General features: G+C 53.2%; 1 protein-coding gene across 1 annotated transcript; it reads right to left on the reverse strand.

Moving 5' to 3' along the window:
- Positions 1-334: 334 nt before the first annotated feature.
- CALML5 (calmodulin like 5) lies at positions 335-1,014 on the reverse strand. Its single transcript, XM_050803157.1, has one exon. It carries the CDS (start codon positions 886-888, stop codon positions 448-450), a length of 441 nt encoding a protein of 146 aa, XP_050659114.1. The 5' UTR covers positions 889-1,014; the 3' UTR covers positions 335-447.
- Between the last annotated feature and the right edge of the window lie 14,111 nt (positions 1,015-15,125).

Consider the following 15,125-nt stretch of genomic DNA (forward strand, 5'->3'; position numbering starts at 1 on the left):
GTGCCCCTGGGGCCTGCTCCAGGCAGTTTTCACACCGCAGGTGAGAGGGGTGGGCTGGGAGGAACCCTGGAAGCAGGTGGGGGCCCCTGGAGGCCGCCGGCCCACAAACACCAGGCACACATGGGACTCGGCAGTCCTTTATTTAGATCAATGCGGGGCTGAGGGACCCTCAGGGCAGGCCCGAGCTGGGGAACCCCATTCCACTGCAGGGCAAAGGGGGACCAGGCCCAAGGAGACCACCTTCTGCCCAAGGTCTGGAGGCAGAGAGGGGCTCACAGGCGGCCGAGGGCGCCGCATCCACGCCCTGGAGCGCAAAGCCTTCCTCCCAGGGGGAGGTAGTTTCCCATCCACCGACCAGGTTTCCCTGGAGAGTCCCAGCACAAAAGCAGCAGCGGGCGGCGGCCCTGAAGGCTCAGAGCGCAGCTGGGGGGACACAGGCGGGGAGCCTCACTCCTGGGTGAGCATCCTCGCGAACTCCTCGTAGTTCACCCGCCCGTCCTGGTCCACGTCGGCCTCGCGGATCATGGCATCCAGCTCCTCCTGCGGCAGCGGCTGCCCCAGCCCCGCCATGGCCTGCTTGAGCTCGTCCACGGTGATGTGGCCATCGCCGTCCTGGTCGAAGGCGCGGAAGGCGACCTGCAGGTCCTCCCGGCCGGCCCTGGCCTTCTTCACCACCGCCATGAACTCCTCGAAGCTGATTTCGCCGTCGCCGTCGCTATCAAACTGGGAGATGAGATTCTTTAGCTCGGCCTCCGAGAAATTCTTGCCCATGGCCTTCAGCGCCGCGCCCAGCTCCTGGGCATTGATGGTGCCGCTTCCATTCGTGTCAACCGTGGAGAAGGCGCTTTTGTACTCGGCCTCCTGCTCAGGAGTTAGCTCACCGGCCATGCCTGCGTCCCCTGCACCTCGCGGAGCCTCCGAGTTGCTGCCCACCGGCCCTCAACCTGCTGCTCTCAGAGCTCCTGGTCCAGAGCTCAGGCAGCCACAGGGATCCAGGCAGCGTCTGTCCCAGGCAGCTCTGACTTGGCATGGGAACCCCCTCCTTTTCTGCAATCGGAACAAAGGGAGGAGGAAGGCTCCCCACCCTCCAAATGCCCTGGGGTGAGAGCCTCCTCCCAGGGAGGGACAGATCCACTGCAGACAGGAAATGCAGGAATGGGAGTGGGAGAACTGTCGGGCTCCAGGTGGGAACTGCGGTGGGGTCGGGGTATGGGGGTATGGGATGGCTAGCCTGCCAACCCCTCCTGGCCTTGATAGCAACCACCTCCCTCCAGGAACATTCTGCCCAGGGGATAGTTTCCCCTGCAGCTGATTCTCGGAGATCCTGACCAAGCCAAGCGGTTCAAGACAGCTTCTCCAACTTCACAAAGACTGAGACTGGAAAGGGAGGTGGCTTGAAGAGGCTCCCTCAGGGGCACAGCAGGCCCCAGTGTTTGCTATTTCCATACCCCTCTCTCCAGTGCTACTGCCTAGCTCTTGCCCTGAGGCTGGGGCTTGTGGAAGGGAAGTGGGTGGTAGCGTTGATTCTGCCAGGGCACAACTGCGGGCATCATGAGATTCCCAGTCCAGGGTCTAGAGACAGAGGATGGGGCTCACTGCCTTTAACTTCGAGGAAGCAAGGGACCAGGGCTGCCTTCAGAGCCATAGCCGTTGCTGAGATGTTGTGTATCAAGTGAACATGTGATGTGCAGTTTCAGAGGCCAGGGAAAGACTTCTTGTCTCCCCAGAATACTCCCTTCTAGCTCAGGGATTCCTACAATTCAGTTCCATCCCCAAGTCCAAGGTTCCCTGTGCAGACACCCTGGGAGCTGAGTGGCAGGCGTTCCATCCACAGGGCGTCAAACAGCTACAGTTGGAGTTTTGCTGCAGAGGACACGGGAGGTCTCAGTGCCCAGCATACCCCAAAGGTGCAGGCAGAGGGGCAGGAGGATGCAGAACAGGTGGCTGCCATCAAGCTTGGCCTTCCTTGTGGTTTTACTAAGCATCAGCCCTAAGCACAAAAACCCATCTGGGAACCTACTGGGGCTCTCGGTCTGATCTGTTCTCTGGAAGGAAAACCCCAGGGCCACTTGCCTTGAGAAACTTTTAGAGCAACAGCTAAGCTTTTGGGGGACCATCCCCAAGTCCATCCACTGATGTGACCTACAGTTGTGAGGGGACATTTGCCTTGGAGTCCCCAAGATGCCTTTCTCAAGCAAGTCTCCTCTAATCTCCACAGATTCTCATTCTTCTCCCCAACCCCTGCCCGTACCTAAGGAACAAACTCCTTTATTCCCCTGAGAAAGTTTATACATTCCACCTCCCTCCTGTTCAACCCATGAAATAGACCAAGTACCCTCTCATTCCCTAAAGTACAGCCAGACAAACACCTCCCAGCCCCTTGGCGCTGCACACATTCCCCAAGGGAAGCCGGAGGCTGGGGTGCCTGACCACTCACCCCATGACCCACAGCTCGGTCCCCCAGGGCCACGCAAGGGGCAAACCAGGCAGAGCAATGAGAGGAGGGAAGATGCCCCAGCCAGCCCTGGTGTGGCAGCTGCTCCCTGAGCTGTGCACAAGGGGCCAGAGGGAGGTGTGAAGTGCTGGGAAGAACCACAGCAGAGAGAGAGGCTGAGGTTTGCGGAGAGGGAGCCCCGGGGACCAGGTGAAAAAGGGAAGGTCACGGTCAGCAGGGAGAGGCAAGCAAGGGGGTCACCCCACCGGAGTTCAGCGGCACCCGGCATAGAGAAAGAGATGCAGAGAGGAGTATGCCAGTTGTCTAACTCATTTTAGAAAGCTATCTTGAAGATTTTCTAGCTCACCTCAGTGGTGGAATAATACAGAGGCCTCAATAAATATTGAGCAACAAAAATTTCTCAATGAAATTGATAACCGGTTTGGGATGGAGAACATGGGTCCAGCCAGGAGAACAGAGAAGCATCCTGCCTGGTGAGGGGCCCAGGGAGGGCGGGACTCTTAATAGCTGGATTCAGCCCAGCTCCTTGTTTTATTTCCTTAAAGAATACCTGAAGATTTAAATCTATATTTGAAATTTCCTTTCCTTCTCATCTTGTTGTTGGGACCTGTGATTAAAATCCAAATGTTTAATAATTATTTCATGTCATTTTCCATGGGTATTAAATACTACTTTGCAAACAATATTAGGAGCCTTGAGCTCCCGGTTCCAGTTTTGTCAGTGATGTGGAAATGTGTGTCTCAATATCTGCATCTATAAACTAGGATGATGCACCCACCGTATCTGATTGGAGTGCGTAGGATCAGGTTATTAGGTACAGAGCCAGCGGCAGGTGTTATTATTCTATGATAAACCTCATGGTCAATAACAAGCTGGTTCATGTTTGATGTCAACCAACACTGGGGAAAAACATCTACTTGAAGGGGAATCTCACAATTTTATGATTATACCTCTTTTGATTGAACTGAAAAATTAAATGCATCTGCCTCGAGGTTTAGTTAAGTCCAACATGCCAAGGCTCAGAGCATTAGCTGACTTTCCAGTGTCAGCTCCAAACAGAGGCAGTTCCATGCAGAGCAGAAGCAGCTGTTTAGAAAAAGCCTCAGGCTGTCTCATCACGAGACGAGGCGATGGTCACTCTTCTCGCGATGTGCATTTTCTGGATGGGGAGAGGCAGTGTCCCATAGGGAAAGTCCCCTGGCTTCCCACTGGGTGTTTCCCCATCCGGGGTCGCTTCCTCCCTAAGACATTCTCTTTTCAGGGCATGTACAAGCACTGAGATCGTTTTTTTCATCCTCTCCTCAGCCTCCCGCCACAGTATGCGAGCCATCAGCTGCCTTGGCTCAGACTCCGTGGGTGAAGTTTCCGCCCCCCTCCTCTGGGGTCAGCACCAGGGACACCAAGGACAGCCATGGATGAGTGACCCATACCACAGATGGCCTGGCACAGCCCAAATGGGGGCTCCCAAAGAGGGACGAGATGGCGTTTGTTGTCACACCTAGGCAAGCTTGGTCAAGCCCCTCTGCCTTGGCTGGTTTAGCACAGCAGCTGGGTGCAGAGCCTGGCTTCGAGGAGGGAGAAATGCCTTCTTTCTAGCTAAGGTGCATTCCCAGGCGATGCCTTCTGTGTGTATCCCTGTGTGATGCAGGGGCCACGGGCATCATCCGTCCTCCACCCCATGAGGCGCCTGGAGCTGGGGTGCCCAGCCACTGGCTCCATGTCCCACAGCCAAGCTCCCCCGACCCAGGGGCCATGTGAGAAGCAAACCCAGCAGAGCAGTGAGAGGAAGGAAGATGCCCCAGCCAGCCCTAATGTAGTGGCTGCCCCTGGAGCTGTGTGTGAGGGGCCTCAGGGAGGTGCAGAAGGCCGGGAAGAACTGCAGCAGAGGAACAGGCTGAGGTTTGCAGAGAAGGAGCCGGGGACCAGGTGAGAAAGAGAAGGTCGTGATCGGCACAGAAGAGGGAAGTGAGGGGGTCTGTGCCTTTGTGATTGAGTGCTGGAGGTGGGCTCTCCTCCCCTCTCCCACGCCTCTCAGCTGAGCCCCTCATGGAGACGCCAACTCTCCCTGCCACCTTGGAGGAGAAAGGAAGTCTCCTTCGTTGAGGAGGACTGAAGACATCTGCAACTTGGAATAGGAAGGATGAAAACGTCTCCAATGTGGCTGGACAAGTCCCCAGAGGCAGGAAGGAGAGAGTTACCATCAGTCATGGGACTGCCTTGTGCATTCCCTGTGTGCACATGTGTTTTTGTGTGTGTATGTATATGTGTATTTGTGTGTGCATGTGTGTGTAGGTGTGGGTTTGCGTGTACATGTGAGCACAAGTTTGCATGTGTGTGCAAGTGTGCATGCGTGTGTGTGTGTTGGGAGGAGATACGCAGGGTGTAGAGTGGCTGTCCTTCTGTTCAGACGAGGCCAACTCTAACTTTCCCACCAGACTGACCCCAGGAAAAAAACACACTCTGGCACTTCCACTACACTTTGGCTCCTCAGAGTGGAGAAACCAGTCAAACAGGCCTTGGAACCTCAGCCGGCGCAGAAACTCCTCACACTCCTGTGTTTGCAGAAACTGATCTCACCTGGCACCTGTACTGTCTCCACGGTGTTGGCACGTTGGCACGGCCCTGACCTTCTCTGGGGACAGGGCAGCCCCAGGGAAATGAGAAGGGCCTGTGTGGAGGGTGTGATCTGTGGAAGAGAATACCGGGGACCCAGCTTCACAAAGCTCATCTCCCTTGCGATTATCCTCAGCAATGAGAAATAGAAATGGTGAGTGATTGTGCTGGCTTCACAGGCAGTTGGCTCCGAGCCCCCTTTCCTGGGTACTCCTAGACACCACACACCTCGCCTACACACCACGCACCTCCCCTACACACCACGCACCTCCCCTACACACCACGCACCTCCCCTACACACCGCACATCTTCCCAACAGCGTGTGGTCAGATCACTGGGGGTTAGCTCCTGGCTTCTGCACTTTGCTACCTGTGTGGCCTGGGTGAGGTGCTTCACCCCCAAACACTGCATGCCTCTCCAGTGAAGAAGATGGTACTAGCACCTGCCTTATAGGAGACTTGAGAGGGTGAAAGCCCTGCAGGAGAGCCTCCTCCCAGCACCTTGCGAGAGCAGGCACTCAGTAGGCAGAAGCCGCCTCAGAGCTCCTGCACCCCCGGCCTGCGCCAGCTCTCTGCTGGGTGCCATGCCGGGCTGCTTCCTGGCCAAAGCAGAAGTATCCTCACTGCAGACCTGGGTGGCAATTCTAAGTTCTCAGGGCTTCAGCTGAGTGGAGAAACACCTGATTTCACTGATGCCATGGACAGTATCGACCTTGCTGTCCACTGCACTCCTGGGGCCCCCAACATGGTCCACGTGTGTGGAACACGCTTGACAGAGGCTCATAATTCCACAGGAAATCATCACAGGGTGAGGACTCGGAAGGTGGAGAGCTTGTTCCAATCCAGATTCCTGTCCAACCAACGGTGTGATTCTTGGGCTACAACAACCTGAAGTCACGCCAGGGGGTTCCCTGGGCAAAGGGCAGAGGCCCCCCCACTCCCTCTCCTGGAGAGGATGCTTATGTGTTCTCAGGTGAGGAAAGGCTCTGGGGCTGGCGTGGGTTGCTATTTATCCAATGCCCGCCATCTGTCTAGACTTGCTGGGCTAGTTGGCAAGGGCAGTCCTCCCCCAGACTCTTACCCATCAATGACACTCCTGAGAACCTGGCAGGACACACCTGGCTCTGTGTCCCAGACCCGGAGCCTGTTCATCTGTCCCCATCCCCTTGCCCTGATTATCCAACACCTCCTGGATAAGTGTCTTGAGAGAGGTACTTATCCGAGAACTGAAACATTTCAACTCGGACCGTATTGGATGGAAATATAAGGTGGATTACATGTTTTATTCCCCATCATTTTAAACAAATTAGATGGAGTATAATCCCAGTGGTTTAAAATGATACACGGGGCCCTCCATTCACTGCACAGAGGTTTGCGTGGCATCTGCCATGCGTGACACGGTCCTGGTTCGCGGCATTTCCCAGGTGATCCTTCCCACCTGCTGTCGTGGGGTAAGTGGTCCCTCTCCCTTTCCCATGGGTCTTCTCAGCGCGTCCTGAGCTCCTCTTCATTTCACAGCTAGTATTGGCAGAACTTAGGGCATAACTCAGTTGTCAGGAAAAGATATCAGCAGCTTTCGTCTAAAATCAGTAATGAAGCAATGGTTCTGAGGGTGGTGCTCAGGACTGCCAGTGTATTTCAGGATTCAGGACCACATTCTGAAGCGTGAAGAGTGCCATGAGCCTGAACGCTGGACAAGATCAGGGATTATCATGATCCTGTTCATTGCTATAACACACATATATACAAGAACCCATTGGGGAAGTTTAGACCTAAACAACTAAATGCAAGCACATGGATGTGCAAAGTGAGAGGCGAGAGAGAAGTGTATTTGAATAATCCTGGAAACCCAGAAGTTCTCAAAGAAAAGGTAGATATATTTGACTACCTATAAAAAAGGTAAAAACTTTTGCATGAGCAGCAAAAAAAGACTATATCTAGATAAAGCAGAATGATAGATCTTGGGGGAAATGATAAATATACAAATGATTTTATATATAAAGAGCTCTAAAATTGTTAAAACTACAATGATAACAATTCAATAGAAAAATAAGCCAAGGATATAAAGAGCCAGTTCACAGGACAGCAAATTCAAATGGCCAAGAAACAGTAAAAGATGCTAAAATTCGGCAGTAGAGGAGGAAGTACAAATTAAAATAATAATGAGGCATCATTTCATGCCCAATCTAGCTGGCAAAAATTGAATTAATTAAAATACCTACTTCTAGAGAAGATGTGAAGAAATTGTTATCATTCCACATTGCTGGTGAAAAGGTCAAATGTGACAGCTTTATTCTAAGCAATCTGGCAATGTGTCATGTGTTACAACGAGTAACAGGATTATACATGTATAAACAAAAATCTAGGATATTAATGTGGGTTGCAGAGACACCAATATGCAGAAAAGGGGGTGAAAAGATGAAAAAGGTTGAATGATACGGCCATTGTGTGTATGTGTATGTATAAAAGAAACTGGATAAACATTTTTAAAGGATCTTTGTTTTGTTAAGTATTTCCTATTTATTTTTATTTTTCCTTTTTTTTTTTTTTTTTTTTTGATACAGTGTCTTGCTCTGTCACCCCAGCTGGAGTGCAGTGGCACATTCTTGGCTCACTGCAACCTGTGCCTCCCGGGCTCAAACAATCCTCCCACCTCAGGCTCCCGAGTAGGGCCCATCCCAGGGAGAGCTGGAGACAAGGAGGCCCTCGGCTTAGGAGCTCTGGTTGCATCCACTGTAGAGGAGGTTAGGAATCCCTACCTCTTCCTGCTATGGGGCTGCTGCAAGAAGCGAATGGGAAAGTGCCTGTAGCCTGCAAGGCACCCTACAAAGGCAAGGGACCAGTCTTCCCTCCCATTGTGAGTTCTACCCTCTTGAGACCCCACCTCCCACCAGCAGCTGCGGGTGCCTGGCCAGTGGCCTGTCCAGTAAGCGGGTGGCCGCTCAGAGGCTTTTGGGAAGCAACACCTCCGTGCCATTGCTCTTCATACCTGGACGGTGCCAAGCAAGGAGACAACGGCCCTGGGGTCCAACAGGGGCCAGGAAAGCAAGAGAGATGTGAGTTTGTGGTCAGAGAGGAAAGGAGGCGGGCGCCATGCAGGACCATAGGGCCGTCTGTGGAGGACAGGGCTGGCCAGACGGTGTCCTCTCCCCCTGGCACTTGCTCTCCTCTGCACTTGCCGTTGGACACACGGGCCTTGCAGAGACAGGAAGGGCACTGGCTTTGACTCAACAGAGCAGTGAGCCTGGGAGAGCCGCCTCCTCCCTCTGGCCTGACGGCAGCCCAGTGCCTACGCTCCACTCCTACTGACCTCACAGGCTCAGTCCCCTCGACAGGAAGGTCCTCGGTGTAGTTCCAGGGAACGGCTGGCTGCTCCCCGCTCTTAGGAGCTCTTTCCAAGGGAAACCTGTCCTGTAGGAGCCAGCCCGTCTGCAGGGATTGATGTGCATCCCCTCCAGGCCAGAGCAGGTCCCGGCACCAAGCTCAGCTGCAGGGTGCCCTGGGTGGGGCTGTGTCCTGGGAGGAGAGCAGGGCTGCCCCAGAGAAGGAAGAGGGAGAAAGGGACAGGAGTGCCCTGCCCATACAGGCTCCGTGGAGGGGAGCCCAGAGACAGGAACCTGGGCTACCAGCAAGTCTGACCCCATGTCTATAGTGGAAATGAATTTGGGTCCCACAGGAGGCCACTGGTGGAGGTGAAGCCTGCAATGGCCAGGGGGACTGAGGGCAGGAAGATCCCCTCCCCAAACCACCCTTCTGCCCTCCCACCCAGCCTCCCTCACCAGGCCTCCCCACACTGTACCCTGTCCTCCCAGGACCCCCTTACTGCACCCTTCTCAAGCCATCCAGATGCAAGCAGCCCCCTAAAGCAGCTCTGCCCTCCCGCAGGCCACGACTGCCCTCCTGCACCCACAGCACTTTGCCCCGACCTCCCGGGGGGATGCCTGTGTACCTGTTGCCTCCCCCACCTACTGGGCTGAGGTCCAGCCACAATGCAGGGGTGCTCTCCCTGCCACCCTTGAACTGGTCAGGGCTGGTCACAGACAACACTTTGAGGAGTCAGGCACGCTGACTGAGTAACCTCACGGGGCCCCTGGTGGAGCCGCCCTTCACCCGAGGCCCAGCCTTGCAGGGTCCAATGCACGTGGACTGGTTGGCAGATGCTGGCTCTGGGCTCAGAAGCAGGGAAAGGGCAGCGGGGCAAACCAGGGCTTCCAGGCAGGAGACCCAGTCCTGCTCCTCCTCTCGGCTCAGTGTCTGCATTTGCCCAGAGCTCAGTGCCAGTGGCCTGTGGAAACCTTTGACCCTTTCTTTGGTCCTGGAATTTTCTGAGTGTGCAGTGAGTGGCTTGAGAAGAAGAAATATGCTTCCAGGTAAACATGGCCTCGGCTGGCGTGGACACGCCCACCAGCCATTCACAAGCCTTTCCTCCTGTGCCTGCAGCCAGGCCCAGGGCAGCCTCAGGGTTAACCCCCATTTCAGAGCCAGGGAAGCCAGGGAATGAAAAGAAGGAGCTGCCCCTCATAAGGGAGGCTGGAATCAAAATACATGCCCGAGACTCATGTGGTGTTCGTCCCACACCGGCTGCCCTGGGTCCAGGTGCTTCCTCAGGCGCATCTGGCTCCTGATCCCAACTAGGGTTTGACGGCTCCTTGGGCGCCTCTTTCCCATCCACCCCTGACCATTACCCAGGGTCCATCCCCACTGGACTTGGACATCTTTAAAACCCCACTTCCGAGGACTCTACGCCTTTTCCACAAATATGTTCTCAGGTCTCTTCTTGGATCCCCCGGCTCTTGGGTGGAGGTTTAATTGTAAAAGATACACACACATTTGCTGTTCTTTTCCAGCACTAAATCTTCCCCAGCTGCCACATCCCACTTTCTTATCAACCCAGGTGTCCTCCGCCACTCACCCCCAACACCAGTTTTACTCTTTCTATTCTTTTCTAGGACAGGCTGTGCTCCCACACCCCCTTCTCCTCAACTGGGTGACATTTAAGAAGCGCTGGCGTTTCTGCTGGCCCGGAGGCTGGGACCTCCTGGACCTGGCTGGCCGGGTCTCCTCCTCCCTCCTCCCTTGGGATAAGATGCCCACAGCCCTTTCTGCACCACTGTAGCTTGCCTTCCCTCTCCTTCCCACAGTCTGGTTCAGTCAACCACGGCTTTCCTAGCACCGGGGCTGTTTCTCCTTCCTGCTTCCTTCTCTCAGGCAGTTGCTTCTTCCCTGTTCTGGAGCTTCAAATTGGCTTTCGCCGGTTCATGAGAAGTCACTAGTTCATAACGAGTTCATGAGGGTGGGACGTTGATGTGATGTCCTCAAGTTCCCCAGACACAGAACAACTCTGTGCTGTGTGTACCCCAGCCCTGGGGTTCGTGCCACCCTCTGCAGTGGGGTTTCTGAGAATCCCCTGCACCAGGGCTTAGTAAAGTCAGGTGCCACCAGCTTTATCCTTTACTTAAACATCCATTGCAGCCTGGCCACACCTTGGTGCCCAAACTGGGCAGAACCACATCGAAGCCACCGCTGCCCCGGTTATCTGAGGAGGACAGGCAATGTGCACCTGCCCTTTCTATGTGCCAGGCGCTGTGCTAAGGGCTTTGATGCATGACCTCATTCTTCCTCTCCTTTTATTGTTATTAAAATAAGAGTAAGCAGATGAAGTAATTGAGGCTTAGTGAGGTCACAAAACCAGTTCATCAAAGAGGTAGAAATGCAAATCTAGGTTTGCCTGATGCCAGAACCCAGGCTCTTATCCAGGGCACCATAGCGTCTGCTCATTATCTGATAGCTTCATCTTTCCTCCATAAGTCATTGAAGACAAAACTCAGCTCCAGCAGCCCCTGGCTCGACAGCAAGGCTTTCTAGCACAGAAGCCCAGCCCAAGGCCCCAGCGTTGTCCCACACCCCCAAGTGGAGAAGCACATTCACAGCTTCACCAGGCCTAGCACGGGCAGGGGCCTGCGGAGGCAGCAGGGAGTGGGAGAAAGAGCACTGGCCATGCCAGAAAGAGGTGGCAATTCAGGCCTGGCTCTGCCTCCCACCAATTATGTCCTTTGGAAACACACTTAACTGCATGAGTCAGTTTTAAATTTTTATTTTATTTTATTTTATTTTATTTGAGATGGAGTCAGACTGGAGTGCAGTGGCACGATCTCGGTTCACTGCAACCTCTCAGGTTCAAGCGATGCTCCTGCCTCAGCCTCCCAAGTAGCTGGGATTACAGGCACATGCCACCACACCCTGATAATTTTTGTATTTTTAATAGATACAGGGTTTTATCATGTTGGTCAGGCTGGCCTCGAACTCCTGGCCTCAAGTGATCTGCCCGCCTCAGCCTCCCAAAGTGTTGGAATTACATGCATGAGCCACCACGCCTGGCAGTTTTAAAATTTTAATGCGGTCATCTGGTTACTGTACATTTCTATGAAATACACTTGTATAAAATCCTTGGAAGCAATTTCACCAAGAACTCACTATCATCTTGGTCAGTCTCTATTTATGTAAGTCTATCATTATCTTATCTTCCGGAACATTCTGCGACAAGCTGGCTTGGCCTTCTCTCTTCCTTGGTAACTCGGCTTCTCTAGGTTAAAAATCTCTTTACTTGAGTTTTGACTTCTACCTCCTACTTTCTTGTAAGTTTCTCCTTTGTGTTTTAATGTCTGTGTTCTCTGTGACACGTGTGGAAATAATGATTTGATTCCCAAAGATCACTAGCCTTACTCTTCTCGAAGAGCTTTCTTTGCCGGTTTTTGTTTGTGTTTGTTTTGTTCTTAGCATGTCTGACTATTTTCTGGCATCTTAAAAAGAGAGCCGCACTTCCTCGAGCCCCCCTTTTGTTACTGTGTTAATATCTTTCTATTCTGATGGGAGTTGTCTCATCCTGCCGTGGCCCCTGCCAAATACATCAGCTGGATTCTATTACTATCTATTACTTGATTCTATTACTATACACATATGTCTCGCTTTGACACATTGCACACTCGCGTTTTCCTTGCCCATAGTCCTCAGGGATACTGGCCCGTTTTCCTTTCTTCAGCACATCCAGTGGTGTGATCACTTACAGTCAAAGCAGCGCTTAGAACTCCAGTCCTCTAAACCCACTTGAAATATTTGGATTCACCTTCCTGTTGTGTTTGTTTCCCAAGCTAGAACATTTTCTCCTAAGATACGCCTGAGATTCCTTCCTCAGGGCATAGTTTATCCATATAGGATCCAGAGTTTTGCAACTCGGGGCAGCTCTTTTTCCCAGTGGCTGGCACCTTGAGCCCCAAACCTGGTTCCTTCTCCTGTATATGGCCTCCTTTCCACCTCCTATGAAGATGGCACCAGGGTCTTCTCCCGCCGAGCCTTCTCTTTGCAAAGGGAAGGCCACTACTGATCACGCCTCGACTTCTCAGGGAGCCAGAGCTGCTCCGTGGAGCTCTCAGTGGAGACACACCAGGCTTCCTGCTGGGACATCTCACGGGATGACAGAGAACCCGCAAATGCTGCTCTGCCACGTCCCATTAGCAGAAACACCTGTTACAGCTTCTAATCCCTCTTCGCCTAAGAACTGAGACCAGGCAGGAAGCTTTGGGGTCTGGAAAAGGACACGCGGGGTGGCAGGGAGGCGTCCAGCTGGGAGTGGGCATCAGGCACCCCCCGCACCCCGCCCCTCTCTCACCATCAGGGGTGTGACTGGACAAACCCCGGGCCTCCGCCTGTTTCTTCCCTCAGGGTGAGATCTCACACAGAACCTCCTTGGGCTCCATACAAGAATGTCTGGGGCCTGGCAAGAAACATGACCTGTGAGCTCCTTGGCGGCAGAACTTTGCTGAAACCACCCTGAGGTCCTCGGGCCAGGCAAGGCGCTGACACAAAGTGGACTCTTAGCGCCAATTTGATGAATGATAAGGAAAGGATGGATGGCTGAATGAACGAATGCATGAATGAGTGGAATACAAAGTTCTGCCAGCATTTAAAGTCCTTTTTTTCCCCCCTTACTGGTCCATTCTCCAAAACAGAGTCCACCTTCTCTGTGGGTCCGAAATGCACGTCAAACCTCATTTCCACAAATGTGGCTGCCTTCAGGTCTGTGCCGGACGCACCTCGGTGGAATTCATAAGAAGGTTCCCATGGAGAGCTTCCTTCCCTGGAGCCTGCGACCTGCAACCTCAGAGCCCCTGCTCCCCGCTCCCCTCCAGGAAGCCGTGTGTGAGCTCTCGTCCGTCCATCCGTTCTCTTCTTTCCTTTGCAGGATTCTCCGCCCTAACCGTCATTCCTTCAGGACTCCCTGGAGCCAGGAATGGCAGGAGAATCTGGGAAAAGCAAGCGGCCCCAGAGAAGCCCTTTCTCCTCCCCGTTCCTTCTCATTTCCTCCCTTCTTGCCTCCAGTTCTCTACCAAGCTCCCCTCGCGGCAGATACTCACCTGTGGTGTGTCCTCAGCCAAACTAGGGAGAAAAAGCTCAGAGCTTCTCATACCTCATTTCCCTCATTTCCTCTCTAATGGCCTTCTTTACTGAGTTCTCTTGGGACACCCACCCCTCACTCCCACCCCTTCCTCACCATGGGCACCTGCCACCCTTCCCAGGGCCTCCCTGCGCGGAAGCAGCAAATCCGGCCTTGCGCTGGCAGACTTGCTCAGTCTCAGGCGAGGGCCTTTCTGCCTCCTTCGTGCCCCTTTAGAGATGAGGTCAGAAGCTGTCTGTTCTCTTCATTTTACACATGCAGAAATGGATACACAGAAACACCAAGAGGTTTGGACTGAACTGTGTCCCCCTCAAATTCATAGGCTTAAGTCCTGCCCCTCCATGGGATGGTATTTGCAGCGGGTGAGACGGGGTCACGAGGGGTGGGGCCCCATGGAAGTCATCTTCCAAATGAAAAGTGTATCCCCCAGCACAAAATAATAGTGACTATTTATGGAGCTCTTAGGGTGTCAGAGGCCTGACCACTCTTTGGAGTCCTCTCATGTCTTAATTCATGTCACTCTGGTCACCCTCTGACCTGGACGCTGCCATGATGCCCGTTGTACACATGAGGACCTGAGCCATGAAAGCTGTGATTTGCATGATGCATATGAAACAGTTGAAAGCAGAGGTGGGGAAAGGAAGGCGGCCAGGTGGCCTGGGCTCCTGCCCCTCACCTTCCCTCGCCCCCACGCACCTCTCGAAGGACCTCTGCAGAACTCAGCGGTTTCGAAGAGCAGAGTTTAAAACCACAGCAGTAAATAACTAAGGCAGGGTCTGAAGAAATGGTGAAATGGGAGCTGCATTTTGCCGAATCCCTTTGCCTGCTTTAAATCTCTCATCAGGGTACTGAGCCCACGCCCTAAACCCTCCTACCTTCTCCACACATCCCACACTTACCCGCAGGCAACCCATTGTCACAGGGATGCTTGAGTCACATGTGTGGGTACAAACTCATGCACACGCACGTGCACGCCTTCCTGTATTAAATGCTAAGGTTTGCTTCTGAAGCATAAACTTCAAAGGCTGGAATTGGGAACAGAAGCTCTTCCTGCTGCTTGGGAAACTCCTTATCCTTCAAGGAAGATCAACTTGTTCTCTGGGAGATAATCATCTTGCCCCTTTGGTTGTAGAAGCTTAAAGTAACAAATTGTCCTACTTAGCTAATCATCAAATGCATCTTGGTATAAAAAGATCTGTAGCATGTGGCTAAGCCCCTCAATGACATCCTCCTACTTAATTTTTTTTTTTTTTTTTTTTTGAGACAGAGTCCCGCTCTGTCACCCAGTGCCTGGAGTGCAGAGGCACCATCTCGGCTCACTGCAATCTCTGCCTCCTAGATTCAAGCCATTCTCCTGCCTCAGCCTCCCAAGTAGCTGGGATTAGAGAGATGGGCCACCACACCTGGCTAATTCTTGTATTTTTAGTAGAAACGGGCTTTCACTATGTTGGCCAGCTGGTCTTGAACTCCTGACCTCGTGATCCGCCTGCCTTAGCCTCCCAAAGTGCTGGGATTACAGGCGTGAGCGCCACAGCGCTGTGAGGGCCACAGCGCCCGGCCCATATTTTCTGCCATTTTTTCCAAAACATCAAGCATCAGGTTTGAA

This window comes from Macaca thibetana, chromosome 9 (assembly GCF_024542745.1).
Source record: "Macaca thibetana thibetana isolate TM-01 chromosome 9, ASM2454274v1, whole genome shotgun sequence".
NCBI classification, from domain to species: Eukaryota; Metazoa; Chordata; class Mammalia; order Primates; family Cercopithecidae; genus Macaca; species Macaca thibetana.

Coding starts and splice junctions, on each gene's coding strand:
- CALML5 (XM_050803157.1), bottom strand. CDS start 888: ATGGCCGGTGAGCTAACTCCTGAGCAGGAGGCCGAGTACAAAAGCGCC.